The 23,316-nt window shown below is 41.3% G+C and overlaps 1 protein-coding gene across 2 annotated transcripts in view; it reads right to left on the bottom strand.

The window, feature by feature from the left end:
• Positions 1-23,316, bottom strand: part of FLT1 (fms related receptor tyrosine kinase 1) — a 189,046-nt gene that overhangs the window by 165,057 nt on the left and 673 nt on the right. The window contains exons 1-2 of one of the 2 annotated variants that reach the window (XM_045188069.3): positions 22,988-23,299; positions 22,499-22,864 (exon numbers count right to left, since the gene is read on the bottom strand). In XM_045188069.3, coding sequence (XP_045044004.2) covers positions 22,499-22,562 — 64 coding nt within the window. In that variant the 5' untranslated portion in view covers positions 22,563-22,864; positions 22,988-23,299. Of the gene's footprint in view, positions 1-22,498; positions 22,865-22,987; positions 23,300-23,316 lie in introns of those variants that run through there. The other variant, XM_024580771.4, reaches the window with a different exon arrangement.

Below are 23,316 nucleotides of genomic sequence, written 5' to 3'. Positions count from 1 at the left end.
CTGGGTTTAGGGCCAGGTCCCTAGTGTGGGGGCGCTTCAGAGGCAACCACATATTGATGTTTCTCTTCCTCTCTTACTCCCTTCCTTCCTCTCTCTAAAAATAAATAAATAAAGCATTTTAAAAAACAAACAAACCACAGTGAGATACCACTTTACACCCGCTAGGACAGCTTAAATAAAAAAGACAGACAATAACAAGTGTTCGTGAGGATTTGGAGAAATCGGAGCCCTCATAGATTCCTGGTAGAATTGTAACATGGGGCAATCACTTTGGAAAAGAGTATGGCAGTTCCTCAACTGGTTAAACATATGACCCAGGACCTCTGCTTTTAACTGTCTACCTAAAAGAACTAAATACATATGTCCATATAAAGCCTTGTCCATCACAATATTACTCATAATAGCCAAAAAGTGGAAACAACCCAAGTGTCCACCAATGATAATGGATAAACACAAGGTAGTACAGTCATACAATGGAACACCATTTGGCAATAAAGGGAAACATATGCTGATACAGCATGGATGACTTCTGAACGCATTACCCTAGTGCACTCAGAGAAAAGGTCACCTGAGGCCACAGTGAAAAGGCAGTCGTCTACAAGCAAAAGAGAGAGGCCTCAGGAGAAGTTCAACCTCCTTATACCTTGGATGTCCAGTTTCCAGAACCGTGAGAAAATAAGTCTTTCTTGTTTGAAAAACAAAAACATTATGCTTAGGAAAAGAAGCCAGTCATAAAAGGCTACCAATTAAATGATTCCATTCATATGAAATGTTCAGAATAGGCAGTTCCACAGGGACAGAAAGCAGATTGGTGATCGGGAAAGAGGGGAATGAATGGAAAGTGACTAACAGTAGACATGGAGTTTCTTTTCAGGGTGACGAAAATGTTCTGAAATCAGATAGTGGTAAGGGATGCGTAAGTCAGTGAATATATTAAAACCCACCAAATTATACAATTTAAAACAATGAGTTTTATGCAATGTGAATTTTATCTCAATGAAGCTGTTATTTAAAAAGAAAACAGAAAACCTCATGACTAAAGTAATCAGAGAGTTAAGGTGAAGGCTTAGAATATCAAGCTATTTTGAACTTTGTTGCCACATATGACCCCATCAGTGTTAGATTTTATGTTAGTTGTTTTTCCAGCTCAAAGCTTTACAAGGCTGATTTTAGAGAAATAATTTTTCCTTCATGATCAATGACATTACTATTTTTGTATTATAAGCTTTACAAACGTACTGCAAAAAGTTTACTATTCCCCTAAATCACAATATTTTTATAAATTCAGTTTAATGTTAATTTTAAATCACTTCTAATTGTATATTCTGAATTTTAACTGAATTTTTATGTAACAAATTTTTTTTGAAATTGGAATTTTAACAAACTTAGTCACATTGAAAATCATGCTATGAGAGCTCTCTGAAGAAACTGGCTGGTGTTCCCTTTACACTAAAATTAGTGATTTCTAACATTTGTTTTTTAACAAAGTTTTGTATATTAAATTTATTTCAAATGAGAGGCATCTGTCTTTGATTTAACATACCATGTTTCCAACAGTGCATAATCCTATGTGATAAATGACCTCTTTATCTAAATATAAATCCCCCAGTATCATGTTTCTAAAATTTGATTTTAAGATCATGAGCCTCTACCAGGGTTAGGTGAGGTTAATTAGACATAATTCATAATAAAAGATATTCTTTCTTCAAGATGTAGCATATTAAAAGCTTAAGTTTCAGACTAAATCTCATAGAATCTCTTTGGTTGGTGACATCGGGGGAAAAAAGGCTAAAAATGTAATTGCGGGTAACCCAAATTTCCAGAAACTACCAAAATTTTTGTTTGGGATGCTAATTCTTGCAGGGCTCTAGCACTTAATAAAAAGTTACATCTTGGTCTTAATCTCCACGTCGCACCTCTATTAAAGTATTTATCAGGTAATATGAAGTGTATGTTATAACTGAATGTACTAATTAGCAAGAGGGCCTTAAGTAAAGGAAGACTTTATATGTGTGTTTTTCTTTCACTAATGGGATGATGGGGAAAGACCCCAGGGCTCATATTCCATCTACTGACAGACTAAATCGAAGATGGGACAGGCACCGGAATCTGCACGGCAGCATCGTAACTTGAGTGCCACAATGAACCATGACACCTGTTTAAAAAATGTTATTTTCCCCCTAATCAACTGGCCTTAAATCAAGGAAGCACCTAAAGAAATGAAGGAATGTTACATAGATACATGCACAGATAAGTGCCTACCTACCAGCAAGCACACTTTTTGTGAAAACATCAAGTTTGTTTTGGGTGTGGTGAGGAGGTGGATATGGAAATGAAAGAGGTTTTTGGTGTGTGTGTCTTAATCACATTCTTCATTCTTTTGGGCACAGAAAAAACTCCTAGGCTGGGCGTTAGAAATGGACTTGTATCCGACAATAGCAAGAAGCTCTGACTCACTGCTGACTAATCCCTTATGTCGATAAGATTATTTGTGACTTTTGGATGAACGAATAGGACATTTTAGGTGAGAGTAATTGTGTTACTGATCTCCAGGGTTGCCCAAGCACTCAATGTCTAGGTGGCTGCTGTCCAGCAGCAATACAGGATGGGGCAAAAGTCGGTTTATAGCTGTTCATATAGAAAATAATACAATAATTAATAAACAATAATACAGGAATAAACCCTGTTTGTGTACTCACAACTGTAAACCTAGTTTTGCCCCACCCTGTACATTTAATCTGTAGAAAGTTGCTAATGCTAGGGACTTGATATTTTCCTTGACATCTTTACATTATGTTAAACTCACTATTTTACCACATGGACCCACAAGAAGAATTCACTGGCTTCTTGCTTTAGTTTTTGCTATTGCAAGTGACCTGCAAAATCTGCAGATTTGAAAGGTGAACTGTGTTTTCTCCATGCCTTAGGAGAAAATTTAGAGTAGTCATTTATATAACATTTATGTCTTAAATTCAAATGTAAAATAAAACAAGTGAAAATTATTTTAAATGCTTAATTTCAGCAGTTAGCATTGCCACTACTCTGTAGATACGTTCATTTAAATAATTCTGCCACAGTTTGTGGGCAGAGGCTGTTTTACAACTCGTGGATTAATTGTCAGCCAGCAAGATCCATGAATAGCTTTTGCAGCACGTGGCACAAAGGACAACCCACAGTGAACCAATAAAGTGGGCAACGTCTGAAAGAACCAGAACTTGGGCAGTATTCACTCCACGCAGGCATGGGTTACTGACTTTACTCATTTTTCCTTAAACTTTATAAAAGCTATTTAAAAGAAAAAATTCTGTGTGGTTTGAGATGTTTGCCAACAGAAAAATACTCTAAATAACATCGACATTCCTACTGTCAGTGTTCACGAGGAGGCACAGCTTCAGTATACCTCTTTGAGCTTTTTACTTGACACTGGCTTCTTGGAGGGTCATGGTTTAAAAGAGCACATTCATTTATCACTAGGCCTGTCACCAGCCTACCATCAGGAGCCTACCCTCCCAATGACCTGTACCCATGCACAGCTCCTTTTCATGTGACATCAGAGTTAATTAAGGTCAGTCAGTGAGAAATCTCCTGCCAGCCATGGAGTTACCTTTTCCCAAAAAATGCTCTCCTCCTACGCCGCTGTTCTTTGATTGAATACGTTCAAAAAACACCTCCATAGAGCTGTCTAACAACATGTCATTTCAGTTTACCAGATGATGTCATGGATGTTATCTGAGCTGCCTGGAGCAGGGGTCAAGATCTGGTTGACAGTGCATGAGACATAGCTTGGAAAGCGTTTCAGGAGAGAAGTCTGGTTCACCTTCATCTGGTTACACAAAGGGAGATGAACAGAGCAAATGGTCTTTGTACCCCCAAAATGCTGGGAGAATGGTTTCGTCTGTTAGGCAGGACTCAGATGCATCTCCATTTCTCCACCATAGTAGGAAATGGATTACACCTGAAGCATATTTGCCCCTGGCCTATGCTCTTAGCCGATGTCACCGTTCAGAGGACTGTGGGGAAGCTGGGCCTGATGTCATCTCATATAGAATGGACCATATTCACCAGTAGTATTATGCTACTTACTGTTCATGTTGCTTTCAGGCCAGTGTATGTTAACTTTCAGGCTATGAACATCAGAAAAAGAGATTGCTCAGTATAGGTGCAATTTCAATAAAGGCATGCGATATATGCAAGACTCAATATAGAACACTTGGCTCAATGGAATTAACTGGTGTTTTTGTTGTTAATATTTCTTCCATTGGTGCATTCTCTTTAGAATCATAGCACTATAGAACAATTCAGCATCAAGTCGGTGACAAAGTGCTTATCACTAAAACAGCATTCAGATAGAGGTGCATTAGGAAAAGCAGTAATATTAATAAAATGCTTGAACTTAAAGTTATTCATTTGGTAGCATCATACTCCATGTATGTGGGTCACAATTTGAAATCGAAAGTTTTCCTTATCCTACATGGCATTGGAATTACAGTCTGGTCTCCCACCCAACATTTTACCAATTACTTTGTGTTCACTACTGTTCAATGCAAGGCTCCAGGCATCTGTGGGGATGAGGACAGCAGGTCGTTGAATTTCATGGACATGTTACTTTCATGGGCCCCTATGGGTTCCCTTAGGAAGGAAAGCATCAGAGAAGATCTGGGGAATATTTTGTCAAGTCAGTGTAGGAGCTGCCATATAATAGTTAAAGCATATGAACGAGAATTGGAACTTTTACTTTTTAGTTTAGCCGCTGCCTATAACCTGTCATGTAACACAGACAACCTTCGGATTCACACAGTTCTTTCTGGGGGAAAAGTACCACGGAGCTGTATGTTGTGATGCTATTAGTTAACCAGAAAAAAAAAGTGTAGTGCTAAAGTTTTCATTTTGAATCTAAAATAATGCCTTCAAAATCGTGAACTATAATTTTCGATCCTTTTTTTCTTCTTTTTCTTAAAGAAGACCCTTTAACATTTCATATAACACTGATTTGGTGGTGATGCACTCCTTTAACTTTTTCTTTAAGAAGGAGAAGATAAAAATATGAACAATAAAGTTGCAATAAATACATATCTATAACAATTGAATCTACAAAACAAAACAAACAAACAAGCAGAACATAAGGAGATTCATAGATACAGAGAAGACTGACTATTGCCAGATGGGAGGGGGGTTGGAGGGATAGATGGAAAAGGTGGAGGGATTAAGAAGTGCAACACAAACTGGCTGTTACGGAATAGTCATGGGGATGTAAAGTACAGCATAAGGAATATAGTCAATAATATTCTAATAACTGTGTGTGATGTCAGATGGGTGTGACATTCGTCAGGATGATCACTTAGTAAATTACATAATGTTGCCCTGGCTGGTGTGGCTCAGTGGATTGAGTGCCAGCCTGCAAACCAAAGTGTCACTAGTCAGGGGACCTGCCTGGGTTGTGGGCCAGGTTCCTGGTGCGGGGTGTATGAGAGGCAACCACACATTGATGTTTCTTTCCCTCTCTTTCTCCCTCCCTTCCACTTTCTCTAAAAATAAATAAATAAAATCTTTAAAAAACAAAATAAGGTGATGTCTAATCACTGGAGTATACACCTGAAACTAATATAATAATGTACTTCAACTGTAATTGAAAATAAAAAATGATTGAAAAATTTTGTATAATAAAATGAAGAAGAAAGGCTAGCATGCACGCAGACTATTTATTTAGGCAAGAAAAAACCAAAAATGTTATTATAGCTAACCTAATGATTGGTCTATTCTTTTCATATAGTCTTTAATAATCTATTTAATAATCTATAGTCTTTATAATCTATTACAAAGAAAAAGAGAATACCAATTGTTTTGCATATAAAAATAGGGGAGGAATAAAAGGAAATTGGAAGGCTCAGTGTGATAAAGTTCTGACATTAATTTTAAGCTTACTTGGACAGTTTATAAAGTACTAATTATATGTTTATTAATTATGCATTTATTAAATTACTAATTATATTTTTCTGAAATGCTTTAGACTGTCTATAAAGAAGGTGCTTTATACATTCACTCACTAAGAGGAAAGTTGAGATATCTCTGTCTTTATAACCAATAATATACACAAAACCCTCTCACCCTTGAGATTTAAATGGCTTAGAGTGTATAATAAAGTGATCCATCATAGGGGAATTGAATTTTTGAAAGCTACAAGCATACTTTCTACAGTTCATTAAACACTATCCTTGACCATTGTGTTTCTATTGTCAAAATCAGTTTCCTTCTACATTAAACTATTTGAAATATAATTGCTTTTCACTGGGCATATTTTGGAGACTAATCCTGCTTAGACAATGGGATGGGCATGTTGACTTAACTATTCTTTTTTTAAATTCTGAGTTCCTTTAATTTTCATTGTTTCTTACAACTTGTTAAATTTACATAGCAAATATTTGTAATAGCTGTGCCTTCTTAAGATTTTTTACAACCTTAAAAACAAATCTTATCTTCGATGGAATTAGTAAAAGCAGTATGTTTCTACCAGCAGTATCTCAACTTTTAAAAAAATAATTTACTGAATAATTTTTACTCATTTCAGTATGTGATGTAAAGGCCTTCCTGACAAACATCCACAGGAGATTTTAAGTCATTTGTACCCCAAACCTGGAGAACATTGTTTTTAATTCTTGGGACATTTTTACTCTTATATTTTCATTAATCTATCTAGAACTTTGTTTCTAGAATTAGTCTTTTTTTATATCATCCAAGATATCACATCTGCTAAAAAACAAAACAAAACAATTTCTGTTACAAGTTGGCCATCAACCTACCAACTTTAAAATAACTTATGAATCAGCTCATTCTGGATGACAAGACCAGAAACAAGCAGTAGAAGTTACATAAAGCCAGAAGGAAGAACTCTGTGGTAAAGTAATAAGGTCCCTAATACCAGAGCTGTTTCCACAAACTTACACTACCCAACCCCCAGAAAGAGACCTACGATTCTAGGAATCCTGGAGCTCCTCCCTCATTTGTCTATTACATGCCCATGTGACTCCTTCCTCTCACCGCCTCATGGTGTTGATTTCTCCAGGCTTTAGCCTCAGCATTTATTCTTCTACTTACTATTTTAAACATATACTAAGAGAAAGATATAATAATAAGACAAGATTTTTTTCTTTAAGTTTCTAACTTAGGCTGGATAACAGAGAAACAAGTAAATATAGATGTATGTAATTTCATACTTATAAACTCCTTTTTTATATAAAAATAAAATTACATTTGCATGTTATCAGAGGGAAGTACCAGTTGTGGAGGCAGCTAACCCAGCCCAGGGAGAGAAGGACTTCTTTCAGAAAAAGGATGTTGAAGATAAGGCCCGAAAAACTGAGTGTCTGTGTGTTTACTAAAAGAAACACCAGTGATTCTTTCTCTCTTCTTCAAAGACTTCCCAATTTTCAAACCCTCTAAGCTCATCTTTACCTTTTTTTAAAAATTTTTATTGTTATTCAATTACAGTTGTATGCCTTTTCTCCCCATCCCTCCACCCCGCCCCAGCTGAACCCACCTCCCTCCCCCACCGGCACCCTCCCCCTTGATTTTGTCCATGTGTCCTTTATAGTAGTTCCTGTAATCATCTTTACCTTTTAAGCAATTTTTACCAGCTGCCTTTCAAAGTCTCTGGCTTCTACAATTCTGCTTTTCTTGACCTCTCTGCTGAGAGGAGAAAGGCCTATTGTCTTCTAGCTAGCTAGAAAGAAGACATAGAGATAAATAGATAGGGAGATAGAGAGATAGAGACATAGATGATTTAGAGTCTACCTGACTTTACTTGTCACTAGAAAAAAAGCCAAAAGTGAACATTTGCTAAAATATATTGAATACATGCCCAGTTTCACATTGTACTTTCTGAAACTAAGGAAGAGGTCTAGGAAGGAGATGCAGCAATGAGGGTCATAAAGGAAAAACCATGGGATGTGATACATTAGCCAGGACATAACTTGTCCCCTCTTTTTCACTCCTCTTCCTGGGCTACACCATGGATGGTCTAGAGCCAAGAGGAAATACTTTTCAACCTGTATGTTCTTATCCAAGATAGAAAAACAATGGCAACAACAGTAACATTACCTAGTATATTTGGGCTGTGTTGGTGTATCTAGAAATTAAAGTTCCCCATAAACAGTCCCTCTTCTGTGCTGTTTGGAAACCTTGCCCAGCTATGAATATCCCAGCACTAGGATTCACGAGAGGAAATATCTCTGGGAACCATTTCTCCAGTGTCTAGGCAGCTTAGTTTCTCACTCTGAATCCTGAGCCTAGATTCAATTTAGGAGGCAGCCAAGGACAAGAAAGGGGTCACTGGAACCAGAGGGTGGTCCAAATGAAAGGAACAGAACATTTCAGATATGTGGGGGGAATTATCACCAGCTCTTGGACATATGTCTGCCAACCCCCTCCACCCACATACACATTCACACATAGATTCTTAGAAGGAGAACTAATATGGAATCAGGACTCCTTCCAAGGCCTCTGAGACCCAGTGGAATGGTTAGGATACAGTTTCAGTCAGTTCAACCAGCGTTTATTGAGTGACTACTACATACCAGGCACTGTACTAGATTCACAGCTGGAAGGTGAATCAGAACAAGCCCTTCTTCCTGAAGGCCTTTCAACCCTGAGTTCTCTTAGGACATGAGTCATGTAGAAACAGATTAGATGAATTCCAAGAAATGTAGAAGACTTAAGTCAACAAATAAGAGATCACCTCAAAGCTATGTATGCTATGTATTTAAAGGACCTGTTTTTGAGTATAAGGAGTCACAACTTCTTTGCTAGCCTAAGTGACTCATTTCAGTAAAATTCACAGTTGATGTCACAAAATAAGACAATGGTAAATGCAGGACAAGAAATACAACCACGTTTATATCTTAAAATAAAAAATAACATGTTAATTGATGATTGCTTAAGTACCTTTAAAGTGAATGTTAAAATGTTCTAAAATAAGAATCTTCTATGCCCACCTGAAGTCACACTAGAAGTTGGACACTAACCTAGAATGATGACTGCTTATGAATTGGCATCAGGATAATTAGAGTTAATATGATCCACAATTTTCCTCATGAAATCGTACCAGAAAATATAGCACTCCAAAACATTGTAAGAAAATATATTTCTTTTAAGACATACCCCCCCAAGTCTGTACTAAACATTCTTCCAAAATGGTGAATGAATTATCCCAGGGAGGCAATCCAATGCCCATCTGTGCATTTAAAGTAAAAAACAGCTCTCCCCTAAGGCCCCACCCCCTTACAACTTAACAGGTGTGCCAAGACAAAGAAATATGCCCCAAATGAAAGAACAGAGCAAAACTCTTGAAAGAGAGCTAAATGATGAGGAGATAGCCAACCTATCTGATGGAGAATTTAAAGCTCTGGTAATCAAAATGCTCACAGAACTGATTGATCTTGGTCGAAAAATGAAAAAACAAATGAAGGATACCTAAAGTGAAATAAAGGAAAATATTCAGGGAACCAACAGTGACAGGAAGGAAACCAGGACTCAAAGCAACGATTTGGAACAAGAGGAAGAAATAAACATCCAATGGGAACAGAATGAAGAAACAAGAATTCAAAAAAGTGAAGAAAGTCTTACAAACCTCTGGGACAACCTGAAACACTCCAATATTCAATTACAGGGGTGCCAGAAGAAGATGAACAACGGCAAGAAATTGAAAACGTATCTGAACAAATAATGAAGGAAAACTTTCCTGAACTGGCAAAGGAAACAGACTTTCAGGGAGTCCAGGAAGCCCAGAGAGTCCCAAAGAAATTGGACCCAAAGAGGAACACACTAAGGCACATCATCATTAAGTTACCCAAGACTAAAGACAAAGAGAGAATCTCAAAAGCAGCAAGAGAAAAGGAGAAAGTTACCTATGAGGAGTTCCCATAAGCCTATCAGCTGATTTCTCAAAAGAAACCTTGAAGGCAAGGGGGCTGGAAAGAAGTATTCAAAGTCATGAAAGGCAAGGACCTACATCCAGGAATACTCTATCCAGGAAACGTATTATTTAGAATGGAAGGGCAGATAAAGTGCTTCCCAGATAAGGTCAAGTTAGAGGAGTTCATCATCACCAAGCCCTCATTATATGAAATGTTAAAGGGACTTATCTAAGAAATTGAAGAAGGTCAAAAGTTATGGACAGTAAAATGACAACAAACTCACAACTATCAACAAATGAACCTAAAAAAAAAAGAAAAACAATGAAAACAAAAACTAAGCAAATGAGTAGAACAGGAACAGAATCACAGAAATGGACATCACATGGAGGGTTTTCAGAGGAATAGAGGGAAAAAGGTACAGGGAATGAGAAGCATAATTGGTAGGCATAGCATAGACAGGGAGAGGTCAAGAATGGTATAGGAAACAGAATTCAAAGAACTTATATGTACAACCCATGGACATGAACTAAGGGGGGGGGAATGCTGGAGGGTTAGGCGGTGCAGGGCAGAGTGGGGATAAAGGGGGGAAAATTGGGAAAACTGTTAAAAAAAAGAAAATAAAAACCAACTCTATTTCTACATTTTAGAATTTTACTACTGCTAAAAAGAGATATACCTGGATATAGAATCACGAAGTTTAATGTCCAGTCTAAAAAGGCTAAAGTGAAATAGAAATTCTTGAAATTAACATTCATGGTAATTTCCTGAATGCTAAGTAACTTTGTGTGGCAAACACTCTGTGTACGGTGTTTTTCATTTATGAGTTTTGAGGACAGGGAACAGGGATGCGTGGCAGAACTACTTTTCATCTGTTCACCAACAATGTGCGTGAGAGATCCCTTAGCACTCAAGAAGTTAGAGGTACACAAAGTCCACTTTAGGGCAATAATAGAAAATAATAATAAATTAATAATAAATAGGGGAATTACTCAATCCCCATGGTTTTTTTCCCCTCTAGTTTTAGCAGAATTCCCGATGCAGAAGATTTCAAAGCTATAAACATTTCCAAATAACAACAGAGAACAAAAATCTGATCCAGCAGTAGACATTAAGTGGAAAAGAGAGTTAAACAGTATTTTCCAAAATGAAAACAATACAATTAATCATAGTCGAAATGCTGTAACAAGGGTTTACATAGCCTTTTAACATTGTTTGTTTGTAATCCCCTCTAATAGATCCCTGCCTTTCCATCTGTTTACATATATTTTTGGTTTCTGTAATGCCAACTTAGAAAAAGAAAACAAACATTAAAATCAAACAGTATATATCTCATTCTTTATAATTTTCATCTAAAGCATATATCTATTTGATCACTCTCCACTGTTCCCTTGGAATGAAAGAAGAAAAAAAACCATCTGTAATAGGTGGCAGGATATGATTTTTTGCAGATTGGGTTAACGTGGCCATATCCTGGTATCGAAAAGTGTCCCTTGTCAAGTAATAAATTAAGAAATAAATAAAATGCTTTCTTCTCTTCACTGCTTGCAGGTTTGAATACCTGAAATGAATAATCTGAGGAAGAGCAAGAGACCCAAGGAGCAATAACAGGGCCCAAAGAATCCTTTCCATTTCTGACAATAGTACAAGGGCTGCCAGTCAAAGGAAGAGATAGAGGCTGAGGCTGTGGCCATTCCAGACAGAAAGGAACGCCTCCTGGCAAATGCTGGAACAGTTAGTTGTCTTTTTCTCAGACACAACAGCTTGTTATTCTAAACACTGAAAACCAAAGTGATTTCTTTAATTCATAGATTTTAACATTCAAGGTATGCTGGAGTAAATACTGGTGAAAAGGGCACTGATTTTAAAATCAAAAAGACCTAGATTTGAATCCTAGTCTGATCACTGCATTAAGAGTGTGGCCATCTGCAAATCATGAAGTTTCCCTAGCTTCCATGTTTCAGTGCTAGGAAAAAAGTTAAAAATGCACATGCTCATGGCCTGGCCGTGTGGCTCAGTAGGTTGGAGCGTCATCCAATAATCCAAAAGGTCACAGGTTCAATTCCAGGTCAAGGCACATGCCTGGGTTGCAGGGTCAGCCCCCAGTCAGGGCTTGTGCAATGTTATTCTCTCACATCGATGCTTCTCTCCCTCTCTCTCTCTTCCCCTTTCTCTAACATCAATGAGCAAGTCCTTGGGTGAGAATTAAAAAAAAAAAACAAACAAACCAAGTGCATATGCCCAGGAGATGTTTGCTCCACGTTTGTTCCGTGCATTCCTCCACCTTCCCCTGGAGTCATGTTTAGTGTGCCCCTGCCCCAATCCAGGTAGCAACTGCCTTTAGGGTCAAATGCACTTCAGGGTCCTTCCCTGTACTCCAGTTCCACTGAGAAAAGCTCCAAGTCTTTTGGAGATCTTAAAGGTGCAGCAGACACTGGATTCCTGGAAGCAATCTGCCAGTGGGCAGCCCAGCTTTTTAGAGGACCTGCGTGATAAGGCCTTTTCCAGAATCAAAGTGCTGCCCAGCCTTCTGTCCCTCTGCTTGAGTTTCAAGTCACTTATACAAGAGCAGTGTGGAAGGTCATATCAAATCATGTTCTTATTGCCTTTGGAGATCCTTTTTGACTTGAGTTTTGGGGATGGTCCTTGAATGCCCCCATAAGAAAACCTACGAGGTTAATATTGTCTTCATGGAGACTTTACTGGTGTCTGCCACAAGCAGAAGTGAAATCTCCCAAGGCCACTTTAAGCTGGAGTAGCAGTGCTTCTCACATTCTTTGGAGATGACAAAACTCCAAGGATAGAATGGTTTGGAAAGAAGGGAAGACCAGAGCACTCTCATCCATGATTGTTTCTTTCTCCTCTTTTCATTTAGTCTGGAAGGTGGGGCGAGAACAGTGAGGTTTGGAGTCTGACTCAATGAGACTGAAACAATTTCAGCCTTACTTGCCACTTCTGTGATCGAGGAAAGGTATTAATTGACCTCAGCCTCAGTTTCTTCACACTGAAGAGTACTGTGCTACCTCTTGGTATTGAATAAGGTAACAAATGTAAGTCAAAGTGCCTGACAATCTGCAGAAGTTACTTACCTCCCTTCTTTCTCCCCAAAGCATGCAGCCTCACCACATTCTCCAGGAGAAGGTGCTTAACCAGAGGTCCTATGACATAAACCCCAAGAGATGTCTGCACTCAGAATCTGAGGGTCGGGGATCCTCCTCTGCTGGTGTCATGGTATTCATAAGAGGCTAGCAGCACCAACCTGGCATGTACCCTAATCAAAAAATCTCTGAATGGGAAGCTTTTTCCATTAGACCAGTTGTCCCACTCACAGGTTCTGTGTAGAAGGGCCAAGGTATTATTCACTATTAATATCTTAGCCAAATTCCATCCTAATATCTGGATGGAAAAGAAAGGGCTAAGTACCAAACAGTGATTATTAAACATGGCCACAATATTGTACAGCTCCCCCTATCAAGAGAGGAGCCTATTTCCCCAATCCTTAACTTTGGGTTAGGACCAATCAAATGTGGCAGGAGGGGTGCGGTAGTGGTTCCAAAGTCCAGGCCTCAAGAGGCCACGAAGCTTCCACCATTGCCCTCTTGGACTGCTCCTGCCTCCATGTAGGCAAAAGACTGCATGTAGAGGGATGCCCAGTGACAGCTTGCATCAAGGTCCCAGTTGAAGTGCCAGGTGACTACAGCTGCATGAATGACTTGGGCAAGACCAGAAGAAAAACCACTCAGCTGGGCCCAGCCCAAAATTTCTAAACCACAGACTCATTCGACAGAGTAAATTCTTTCAGGCACCTGAGTTTGGGGGCAACCTGTTGGGTAGCAATAGGTGACAGATACAAATGCTGCCATGACTGAGCCCTGCAGAAACGGTGATTCAGCAGTGCGTAACGCATATGCCTTTTCCATATTTGAAAATATAAGTGTCCACATGCAACTCACACAATATGAAGTCTTCAATGCCCTATAGTGACCCCAGATGCTCTCAGGGAAGGGGAAACAGCTTGAATGCTCCATGACTCACAAAAACTGTCCCAGCACCATAGTTCTGCATAGAGGCAGCCTAGCTTTGTCTCCAAGCAGGCAGTGACTTTTCTCACCAATGGGTACAGACCTCTGGCATATCACAAAAGCCAGCAGAACCACACTGCTCCAACAGGTAGAATTCAGCCACCCAAGTCAGGAGCAAATCCCAGCAAAGGAAATATGGATACGGAGGCTCAGTCAGAGAGTCAAAGCACCGTGAGGCTTCAGACAGCACTGTGCTATGGATGGAGGCAGGGCTGGACCAAGGCACATGGATGCCTGGGACAGGTCAGTATATGGCACCTTTCAAAAAAAAACCTATAAATGTTTTCCAGTATTTATAAAAAAGGAAGGCTGCATGCTCTGTGGTGTAAAAGCAGAGAAGGAGGACTAATGTCTGGACCAGCAATTCACTTCTGGCTCCTAACTCACACACCCCACTGGGCAATACAGACCCGCTTTCCCCAGAAGGCAATTCTACCACATCTACCCTCGCATCCCTTCAGTACACTATTAACACACACTTCCTGGCAGGAATTCTTGTAAATATAGTTTCCTCCACCTTGTTATAGGTGTAGTGATGATTCAGTGCATTTTACAGATTGGCACAGGGCAGGCCCCTCCCAGGCAGCCAGGCCTCTCCAAGCAGCCCTAGGGCAGGGGATCCCAAAGTGTGGTCTCTGGAGCAGGTGCATCAGCATTACTTGGGAAGTTGTTAGAAAGCTAATTCTTGGCCCCACCCCAGACCCACTGAATCAGAAACTCTGGGTGGGGCCCAGCACTCTAGTGTAGCAAAGTTCTCCCAGTAATTTGGATGCCTGGTAAAACAGGAGTTTCTTAACCTCAGTCATCCACTGAAATCATCTGGGAGCTTTAAATCACTGATGTTTTGGTCCCACTTGACCAATTGTGATTAAGTTGGTCAGGAGTGCGGCAGGGCAAGAAGAGCTTTTTAAACAAACAAACAAACAAACAAACAAACAAAAAACCCTCTCCAGATGACTCTAATGTAGGGCCAGACTGGAGACCATGGACCTAGATGAGAAGCAAAGGGTTTTATAGACCCTAACGGGCAGACTAGTTACTAATCAGGGTTTTGTTAAAGGTGGCCTTGAGTTTAAGTGGTTTCATATTTTTATATAATGAAAACCAAGGCTTTTCATTTATATAAGTTTCACTTCAGGCCTCTTTTAACAAAAGAATCTGATCATTGTTATAGCTTGGCTTGTGTAAACCATGTGATGGGTGGCTTGGAAGGAAATCCATCCCCCCCCCCCCCCCCCCCCCCCCCCCCCGTTAAATAGAAAAATGGAAGACTAAGCTGAGAAAAATGCCCGGGAGCACTGTGATAATCTGTGAAAAGACAAAGGCATTTTCCAAGATTTGTAATAATGAGACAAGGAGTAATGCAAGTGAAAAACACATTAAATTTCAAGCCAATAAGAAGCACAAAAAGTTTGTTATCAACTACAGCAGGACACCATGAGACAGTGATGCCCCGTGACAACAAAGATTCTGGAGGAGACACTGGGTAGTTTTTACCACCAAGTAATGTTGTTTTAAAAGCAAATGTCTTATAGAACTTTTATTTGTGGCTAAAACCTATTTAATTCCATTTTTACTATTTTACACCAAGTCTGTATTTTCTAAAGCCTTAATCTTGCATCCAGGATTTGGTTAACCACGGTATCTTCAAGACCACTCCAATTTGTTTTGATTACAGGTACAAGCTAAATCTAAGCTTTTGTAAAAAGAGTCCAGAAGTAGGACACAGGTGCCCTAGCAGAAGGCAGGGCACAAGAACAAGGTGGGAGCCAGAAGAGGCTTCTGGTTGACCCAGGTCTAGTCCCTTGGTCACACAGGACAAAGTTCATCAAAGGATGCTGGTGAAGAGGATTTAGACCTTGACATCAGACCTAAAAATCCCTTAGTGCTTCTCAATTTTAAAAAAGTTATTAAATTTTTTGTGGTGACATTGGTTAATAAAATGACATAGGTTTCAAGTGTATAATTTTATAATACATAATCTCTATATTGCATTGTGTATTCACCAACAAAAGTCAAGTCTGTTTCTGTCACCATATATTTGATCCCTTTTACTTTTTTCTGCTTCCCTACCTTTTTTCCCCTCTGATAACCACGGTACTGTTGTCTGTGTGAGTTTTTCTTTGTTTTCCTTGTTTGTTCATCTGTTGCTTTCTGTTTCATATCCCAACATGAGGGAAATCATATGGTTCTTGACATTTTCCATTGACTCATTTCGCTAAGCATGATATTCTCAAGATCTACCCATGTTGTTGTCAGTATTTCATCTTTTCTTAAAGCTGAGCAGTATTCCATTGTGTATATGGACCTCGTCTCCCTTATCCAATCACGTATCAAAAAGCACTAAGGTTGTTCCCATGTCTTGGCCAAGTGCTTCTCAATTTTTAATGAGCAAACAAAACATCTGGGAACTTTATTAAAATATAAGCTCTGATTCATTAAATTCTCAGTGGATGCTGGACCACAGATCGCACTTTGAGAAGCATGTTTTAGAGTATGCTGTAGACACGTGAAAGTGTGGGGCTGGTGGGGGAGTGGGGGAAGGGTGGCACCAACCTGAGCCCCAACCATAGGATTCAGGTTTTTCAGATCCACATTTCACACCTACCTAGTAGGATGATCCTGCCGGGAGCTTGTTTGCATGAATGGTTGAGAAGAACTTATCCTAAAGAAAAAGGAAATCAGGCAGACTAGCCTGGTGTAGTGACTTGAAATCAAAGGCTGCTATTAAAGCAGAGCATTGATGCTAAGTGCAGACAGGTCTCTGTTCTTCAAGTTTTGCATCAAAGCCCAAGGACTCAAGGTTGAGTCCATGAGAGGATGAGTAAGACAAAGCCTAAAATCTAAGAGCACTCTTGTCTCTAAAAATTGGGTAAGACACTCCAGAGTAAAGCTAAGTTTTGGTATCTCACCAATACAGGCTAAGACACAACTTCTGCACAGACTGAAACCCAGCTTTGGGGGCTCATAAGTCCCAGTGAAGTATGACAAAAAAGAAGGGATTACAGGAGACAAGTATCTTAGGGAGTTGGAGTTCATAGCTGATTTCCTATTTCTTAGTCACTCACTCACTATTGAGGATAAGCATTATTTATTAAGAACAGTCCCTCTAAAGAATCCACTGTAACTGAGGCCAAATGGATAGGCAGAAGCACATTCATATATTGAAATAAATTCATATCTGGCCCTGAGAGATTTCTTCTTTGAAGAGATAGTATGGTTACATCATTCATTCCAACACTTCCTGAGAACCTCCATGCCAGGCATCACACTAGGTGCCAAGAACCCAAGGACAGTAAAGACAGGGTCTCTCCTCCTCAGAGGGTGAGGGCACAGTCACATAAGTAGAATGCTGACAATGCCAGGTAGGAACTGGAAGAGGGGTGCAGGGAGGGACTATACATAGGAAGGTACATATAGGAGCAGGAGAAACGATTTATTCTGTCTGGAGCTATAATGAGGTGCTCTTGGAGATGGAGTTTTTTCTGAGCTGGAATTTGAAGGCAGAGGGAGGAGGAGAGGCACAGGGAGAAAAAGGGTCTAGTAGACAAAACAGCATGAACATGGAGCAGTGAATGTACAAGGATCATCTGAAAAAAGGGTGAGTAATTCCTTTGACTGGGGTAGAGTTTGTATATCACTGCCCACAAGGAAAATTAATCTTTGGACCACATCTCTCAGTGTACTACTGGTTAGCCATAATTTGGATATTCTTAATTCAAACCCCTATGGGATTTTTAAAATAGTGATGAATATTTCATATTAAAAAAACAATGCTAGGATTTTAAAAGAAATTTTAGCACTGTAATAATTTCATTCAACAAATATTTGAATACTTCTGCTCTGCCTGGGGCAGATGAAATATAAAAATGAAGAAGAAATATTATCTGCAGTATGAACATTGGGTTCTGTTCCTGAATCTGCCATTAGCCAGCTGTTGACCTTGTTTAGCATGGTAATAATTTCATTCAACAAATATTTGAATACCTCTTCTCTGCCTGGGGTAGAGGGAAAACAAAAATGAAGAAGAAATGTTATCTGTAGTATGAACAGTGGGTTCTGTTCCTGCATCTGCCATTAGCCAGCTGTTGAAAAAAATCACTCAACTGCTCCTGGTGGATTTTCTTCTCTCTGAAGGGAGTAGATTCCATCTATGAGGTTCCATCTATCCCACTCTCCCAATGTATACGTTTATGAAGCAAGATCAGCTCTCTCAAAAACATCAAGGAGAGGAGCAATAATCAGAAATGGCTTCACCAAGACATTGGTGGGAAATCCCCAGGAATTCTTGACATCCCCCCACATCCGCCCCAGCAGCAATGCAGGAAATCTAGTCCACTATCTCCAGCAGACTCAATGGAACCATTTCCTTAATGAAACCCTCCTGTAGTCCCAGATGCTAAGCCAGAGACTTTCCTTTCAAGTCCTCCCTCAATTACCCCATTCCTCCCATTTCCTTCCCTTCCCTCAATCTGGCATAAAATCCAGTAATTTAATCAGCAGCATGCACTTTCCAACCACCCAAGTGTGTGTGGAACCACCAATAATCCTGAAAAACGTGTGGCAGGAGATCTTGTCTTCTCAAACCAGCTCACCAGTACGCTAAGGCCAGTGGAACAGAATGGATTCTTTCATTTTAATAAATTGGTTAAACCCATGCAACAGATGCTTCTAATGCTTTGAACCACTCCTAATAATATATTTTACTTTATCTATCTATCTATCTATCTATCGCCCTGGGTGTTATTTCAAATATCCTCTCTCCCCTATCCGCAATGACAAAGTACATATTCTGAAAAATTATGGTATATATTTGATATCCAAAGAACTCCTGACACAACTGAACCAAGAACCTAACTCCTGCAAGCTTTGCATTTCATACCCAAGTGCCAAGAGATCTTCCCTCACTTTCTCTCCATTCTTATGCCCACTCACATTCACATCTCACCTTAAAGCAGCACCACCACAGCAGCTACTGCTCTGTTATTTGTTCTTGCTTTGCAGAACTTCCCGAGGCAGAGTAAATACCAGTGATAATTTTGCAATAGGCTGGATAACCTTCCTCAAAGATATGTCACTTTTTTGGTCAATAGGAAACCATTTTTTTTTTACAACATACCATTTTCAACTACTATAGTCTATATATTCAAAGTAGATTGAAAATGTCTCAGCAGTTTTTGGTAAGGACAACAAAGTGATTATTTGGTTTGTTCTAAAAAGTCATATAAAACAGAGGCTTAGTATCCTCATTGAATTCTAAACTTCTTTTAGAATAAAGTGAGCATTAATAATAATAATAATAATAATAAAAATAAATGCATGTGGGTTTAAAATGACTGGCATCCTTAGCACAGATAATGTAACTAGAGTTATAAAGTAAAGTCTACTTTGTAGAGTTACACATCCTGCTAGAAAAAACCAGAAAGCCCAAGATAATGACTGCTACTGGTTTGGACATACTCTAACAGATTAGCTCTTGCAATCCACTAAAGACCAAGTTAATTGGTTGGTCAGGTGAATTCTCTAGGAAAAAAGAAAATACAGTGTGATTACTGATAACAGGGAAACCATGTTCATCCTTCTAGCCTCAGCTCTGGCATCACAGGGTTTACTATCCATCCTACATGCAAATGTAGGTAAAGGAAGGAGAAAAAGACACATTGTGTTCAGCCTATTTCTTGCAATCATTCATTGAATTTTGGAGTTGGGAAAGGGTCTTAGAAATAATCATCTATTCTAACTTCCAAATTTTACATATGAAAACAAAAAAGCCACCTAGATTTCACTAGAAAAGAAACTGGATAGCCTTTTATAGAATTTTCAACAGAGAAAGAAAAACTTCAAATACTAATAAACAAATAAGGTAAAAATATTCAAGAACTAGAATAGGTGACTACCTACAGTACACCTGCAACATGATCTATCAGTTGGAAAACTAAGTGAATTGCCAAAGGTGCTATAAATAATTAATGTTTTCAATATGCAATTCAGAAAACACAACAAAAAAGGAGTGGCTGCATAAACCTTGGGGAAAACAACAAAAATTGTTATGTCGAATTAGCTTTATTATGAGATTTATTACATTCAATTTGGAAATGTATATTATTTTCATGTACAGTTTGATTTAACTTTGTTATTAATGTAGACTTCCCTCACAAAATTCACAAAGGAAGAGTTTCCAGTTAGTTACAGCAAATTGTAAATGTTAGCTGCTCGAAAACTCAAGAAATATGGGGCTAGAAAAAAAGGGTCTGTGGCTTTTAATCAAGGGTGTGGTGACTTAAAAGTAAGAAAATGAGACTTTGAGTGGAGTTAAAGGACGGGTATCCCTTTTAAGAAACAGACTTTGCAATACTGAGGACTTGAAAACATCTGAATTATTGGCATCTTTTTATTTCCCAGGATATTTGGAGGAAGGTAAATACACTCTTTGGGGGAAAATGCATTATCTGTTTGTACTGCCGAACGTCCGGTTATTTTATCCCTCAAGGCTCACGTGCACACTGCTCACAAAACTGATGATCACTGGTAAGTACACAAAGGATCCAGAGTACCTGAAGGGTGCAGACCAGGCCCATGATGGGTGCAAGTGGACTCCTGACAAATACACCTGTCAAAAACCTGGTCCCTTTCGGGACCCTCTCCCCGGAGCTGCAGCCCTTCAGTTCCGTTTGAAAGTCCTGATTTGGTTTAGAAAGCATGTAGGGACTGTTCTGCTGTGAGATGTCCGGTAACCAGAGAAGCCTGTGGGCTGGGAAGGCAGGCTTCACAAGTACAAACCCCAAAGGCTGATAGAACGTTCCTTACACCAGCAGGTAAAGGGGTTCTCACCCCTTTTCAAATGTAAATTTACACATGTAAACTTTTAAATCCCAATAGAGTTCCAACATTCTTGCCTCATTTAAGCAAAATAAAACCTAAGAGAAATCACGAGAGGATCTCACAGGTTTCTGAAAACCTTCACCGATGTAAGTGGCCCCTGATCAGGAAGAGAACTATACTTCACTGTCAACCACAGTTTTGAAACAAAGATAAAGATATATCTGTGTGAAGCAGAAAATCCAATACAACATACACTCTTCCCTCCAATTTTTGGACCCACAATAATTTACCTACGTTTACCTTTACATGATAGACAGATGGATTCAGCAAGTTATTTAGATGCTCCAAGCAATTGCTTCAAAACAAATGACTTTTCAAAACTAAAAAATGTGTTTTTGAGTTAGAACAGCAATATTTCAAATTCATACAATTATTTGGCAACTTTTTCCAACTTACAGAGCGGTTCTCAGACATTATTACTGCGCCCTGCCTCTCGGGTCAATGGTTTCACCAATCTAATTGGAACTATTGCTTGTTATTTAAAAACTGATGGTCTAATTAGTCTTCCCACTGAGAAAGAATATTTAACTGTTACAGCCTTTGGGGTTCAACAAGCATTTTTAAAAAGTAAGCTCAACTCTACTGACTTTACTTGAATAATTGCTGTCACTTACTTGATGTTACTGTCCTTGGCCTGGAGGGACTGAACCGAGGGCTTGGCCCTCGGCCCCACTGGGCAGCTCTCGATCCAAGCCCCTAAATCCCCTCGGGCTCTGACACCTGGCTGGGGCGGCCTCCACCCTGACAGAGGCTTGACCTCCGGCCCAGACGGTTCGACCGCCAGTTTCCCTAACACCCGGCAAAGAGTGGGATCTCTACCGGTTGCTCAAACCGCATCTTTTGGTCCAAACTGTCCGCCCTTTCTTCTCTCGGAATTTAAAGGCGAGGCTTGCAATTCCGAAACTTAACGGTATTCGGGTTCTGGACTGCCCTCGTCGGTCAGGTTCACTCAAGTAGCCGACCTGCGCGGACTTGGGCTGGACTGCTGGAAGGGGTCCCACCAGTCCCGGCGGCTGTGCGCAGCGCGCTCCGGCCCCGTGGTCAGCGACCGGCGGGAGGAGTGGATGCTCGTACAACGTTCTGTGGGCAGTCGGGCTCGGGGACCCCAAGTGGTTTAAAGGATACCACCTCTTGCCATCTCCGGGGATCTGTCTGCTCCCGGCAAGCACACGACCACCTCCAAAAGGGTTCTCCTCCTTCCCTCTCGAGGAGCGACGTCGTGGCCAGTGCCCAACATCGCCACCGTCGGGCTTCAGCCCAGCCACCCGGCGGCCTCGCGGGCGTTCTGCGAGCCGCGGCGCGGAGCTCTAGAGGGTCCTGCGTACCCGCCGCCTGGGAGGTCTGGGTGCGCGGCGCTCCCAGAGCCCGGAACGAGGCAGAGAGGGTGAGCGACTCCAGCCGCCAAGTTGCAACTCCAGTGCCATCCAGGGTGGCGATGCCCTCGGGCCCCCCCAGTTGCTCTCCGAAGCGAGACTTGACCGCCCCGCGGAGGAGAAAGGTGCCACGACCCCAGGCGTGCACAGTGAGACGCGGGTCCCAGGTTCCCACGGAGGCTCGCCTCCCCCGCGTGCCTCTTGTCCCCCAAGGTATGGCCCCTGCCTGCCTATCGCGGCACCGGCCGCGCCTCACCTGTGAGAAGCAGACCGCCGAGCAGCGCGCACAGCAGGACTCCGGTGTCCCAGCAGTTGACCATGGTGAGCGCGACGCGGCCTGCTTGCCTGGTGCCCGCGCTCCGGGCGGACGACCGACCCAGCCGCCGCAGCCTGTCCTCACCCACTCCGCCGCCGACCCCGCGCTCCGGCCCCGCGTCTCGAGCGCCCCTCTCCGCGGCTCCAGACAGGCAGGCAGCCCCTTGACGGGTAATCCTCGCAGCCCAGCGTCCTTGGCCGCTGCGCTTCAGTCCCAGAGCGAGCTCTTGGCCGCCGCCGCCGCCGCTGCCGCCGGGGAAGAGTCGCGAGAAGTGTCTGCCCGGCGCTCTCCAAGCCTCTAGCGGACCTCGAAGAAGAGGAGCCGAGGGCGGGGGCCATTTATAACCTTTCCCCAGCCCACTTCCTACCCCGGCACCTCCTTCCAGTGACGTCAAGGGGTCCCCCACCCCTCATCCGCCTCCCCACCTACCCTCTTCCTCCGGGACCTGATTCCCTACCGCTGCGGAGAGGGGCGGGGGCCGCCAGGCCTTGGGGAACAGGGCCGAGCGCGCGAGCGTGGGGAGGCGCTGACGGCTTGGCCCAGGAGCACGGCCGGGGCACGTTCTGGGTCCTCGTTCCCGACCCCCTAGACCGCGTGCCCTAGTGTCTTCAGAGCTCTGGAAATCTTGGCAGGCTCCTTCCGTCCGGCTTGCTCAGCCCTGGGGGCCGCCAGAAGCTGGTAAGGTCACAGGAATGGAGCTCCACCACCCGCCCCCGGGGCGGAAAGTCCGGTCCACGGGAAGCTGGCCGCGGTGTCCT

The sequence above is a fragment of the Desmodus rotundus genome, chromosome 3, assembly GCF_022682495.2.
Source record: "Desmodus rotundus isolate HL8 chromosome 3, HLdesRot8A.1, whole genome shotgun sequence".
Lineage (NCBI taxonomy): Eukaryota > Metazoa > Chordata > Mammalia > Chiroptera > Phyllostomidae > Desmodus > Desmodus rotundus.
Note: the sequence above shows the minus strand (reverse complement) of the source record. Positions and strands in the feature narration are given on the sequence as shown.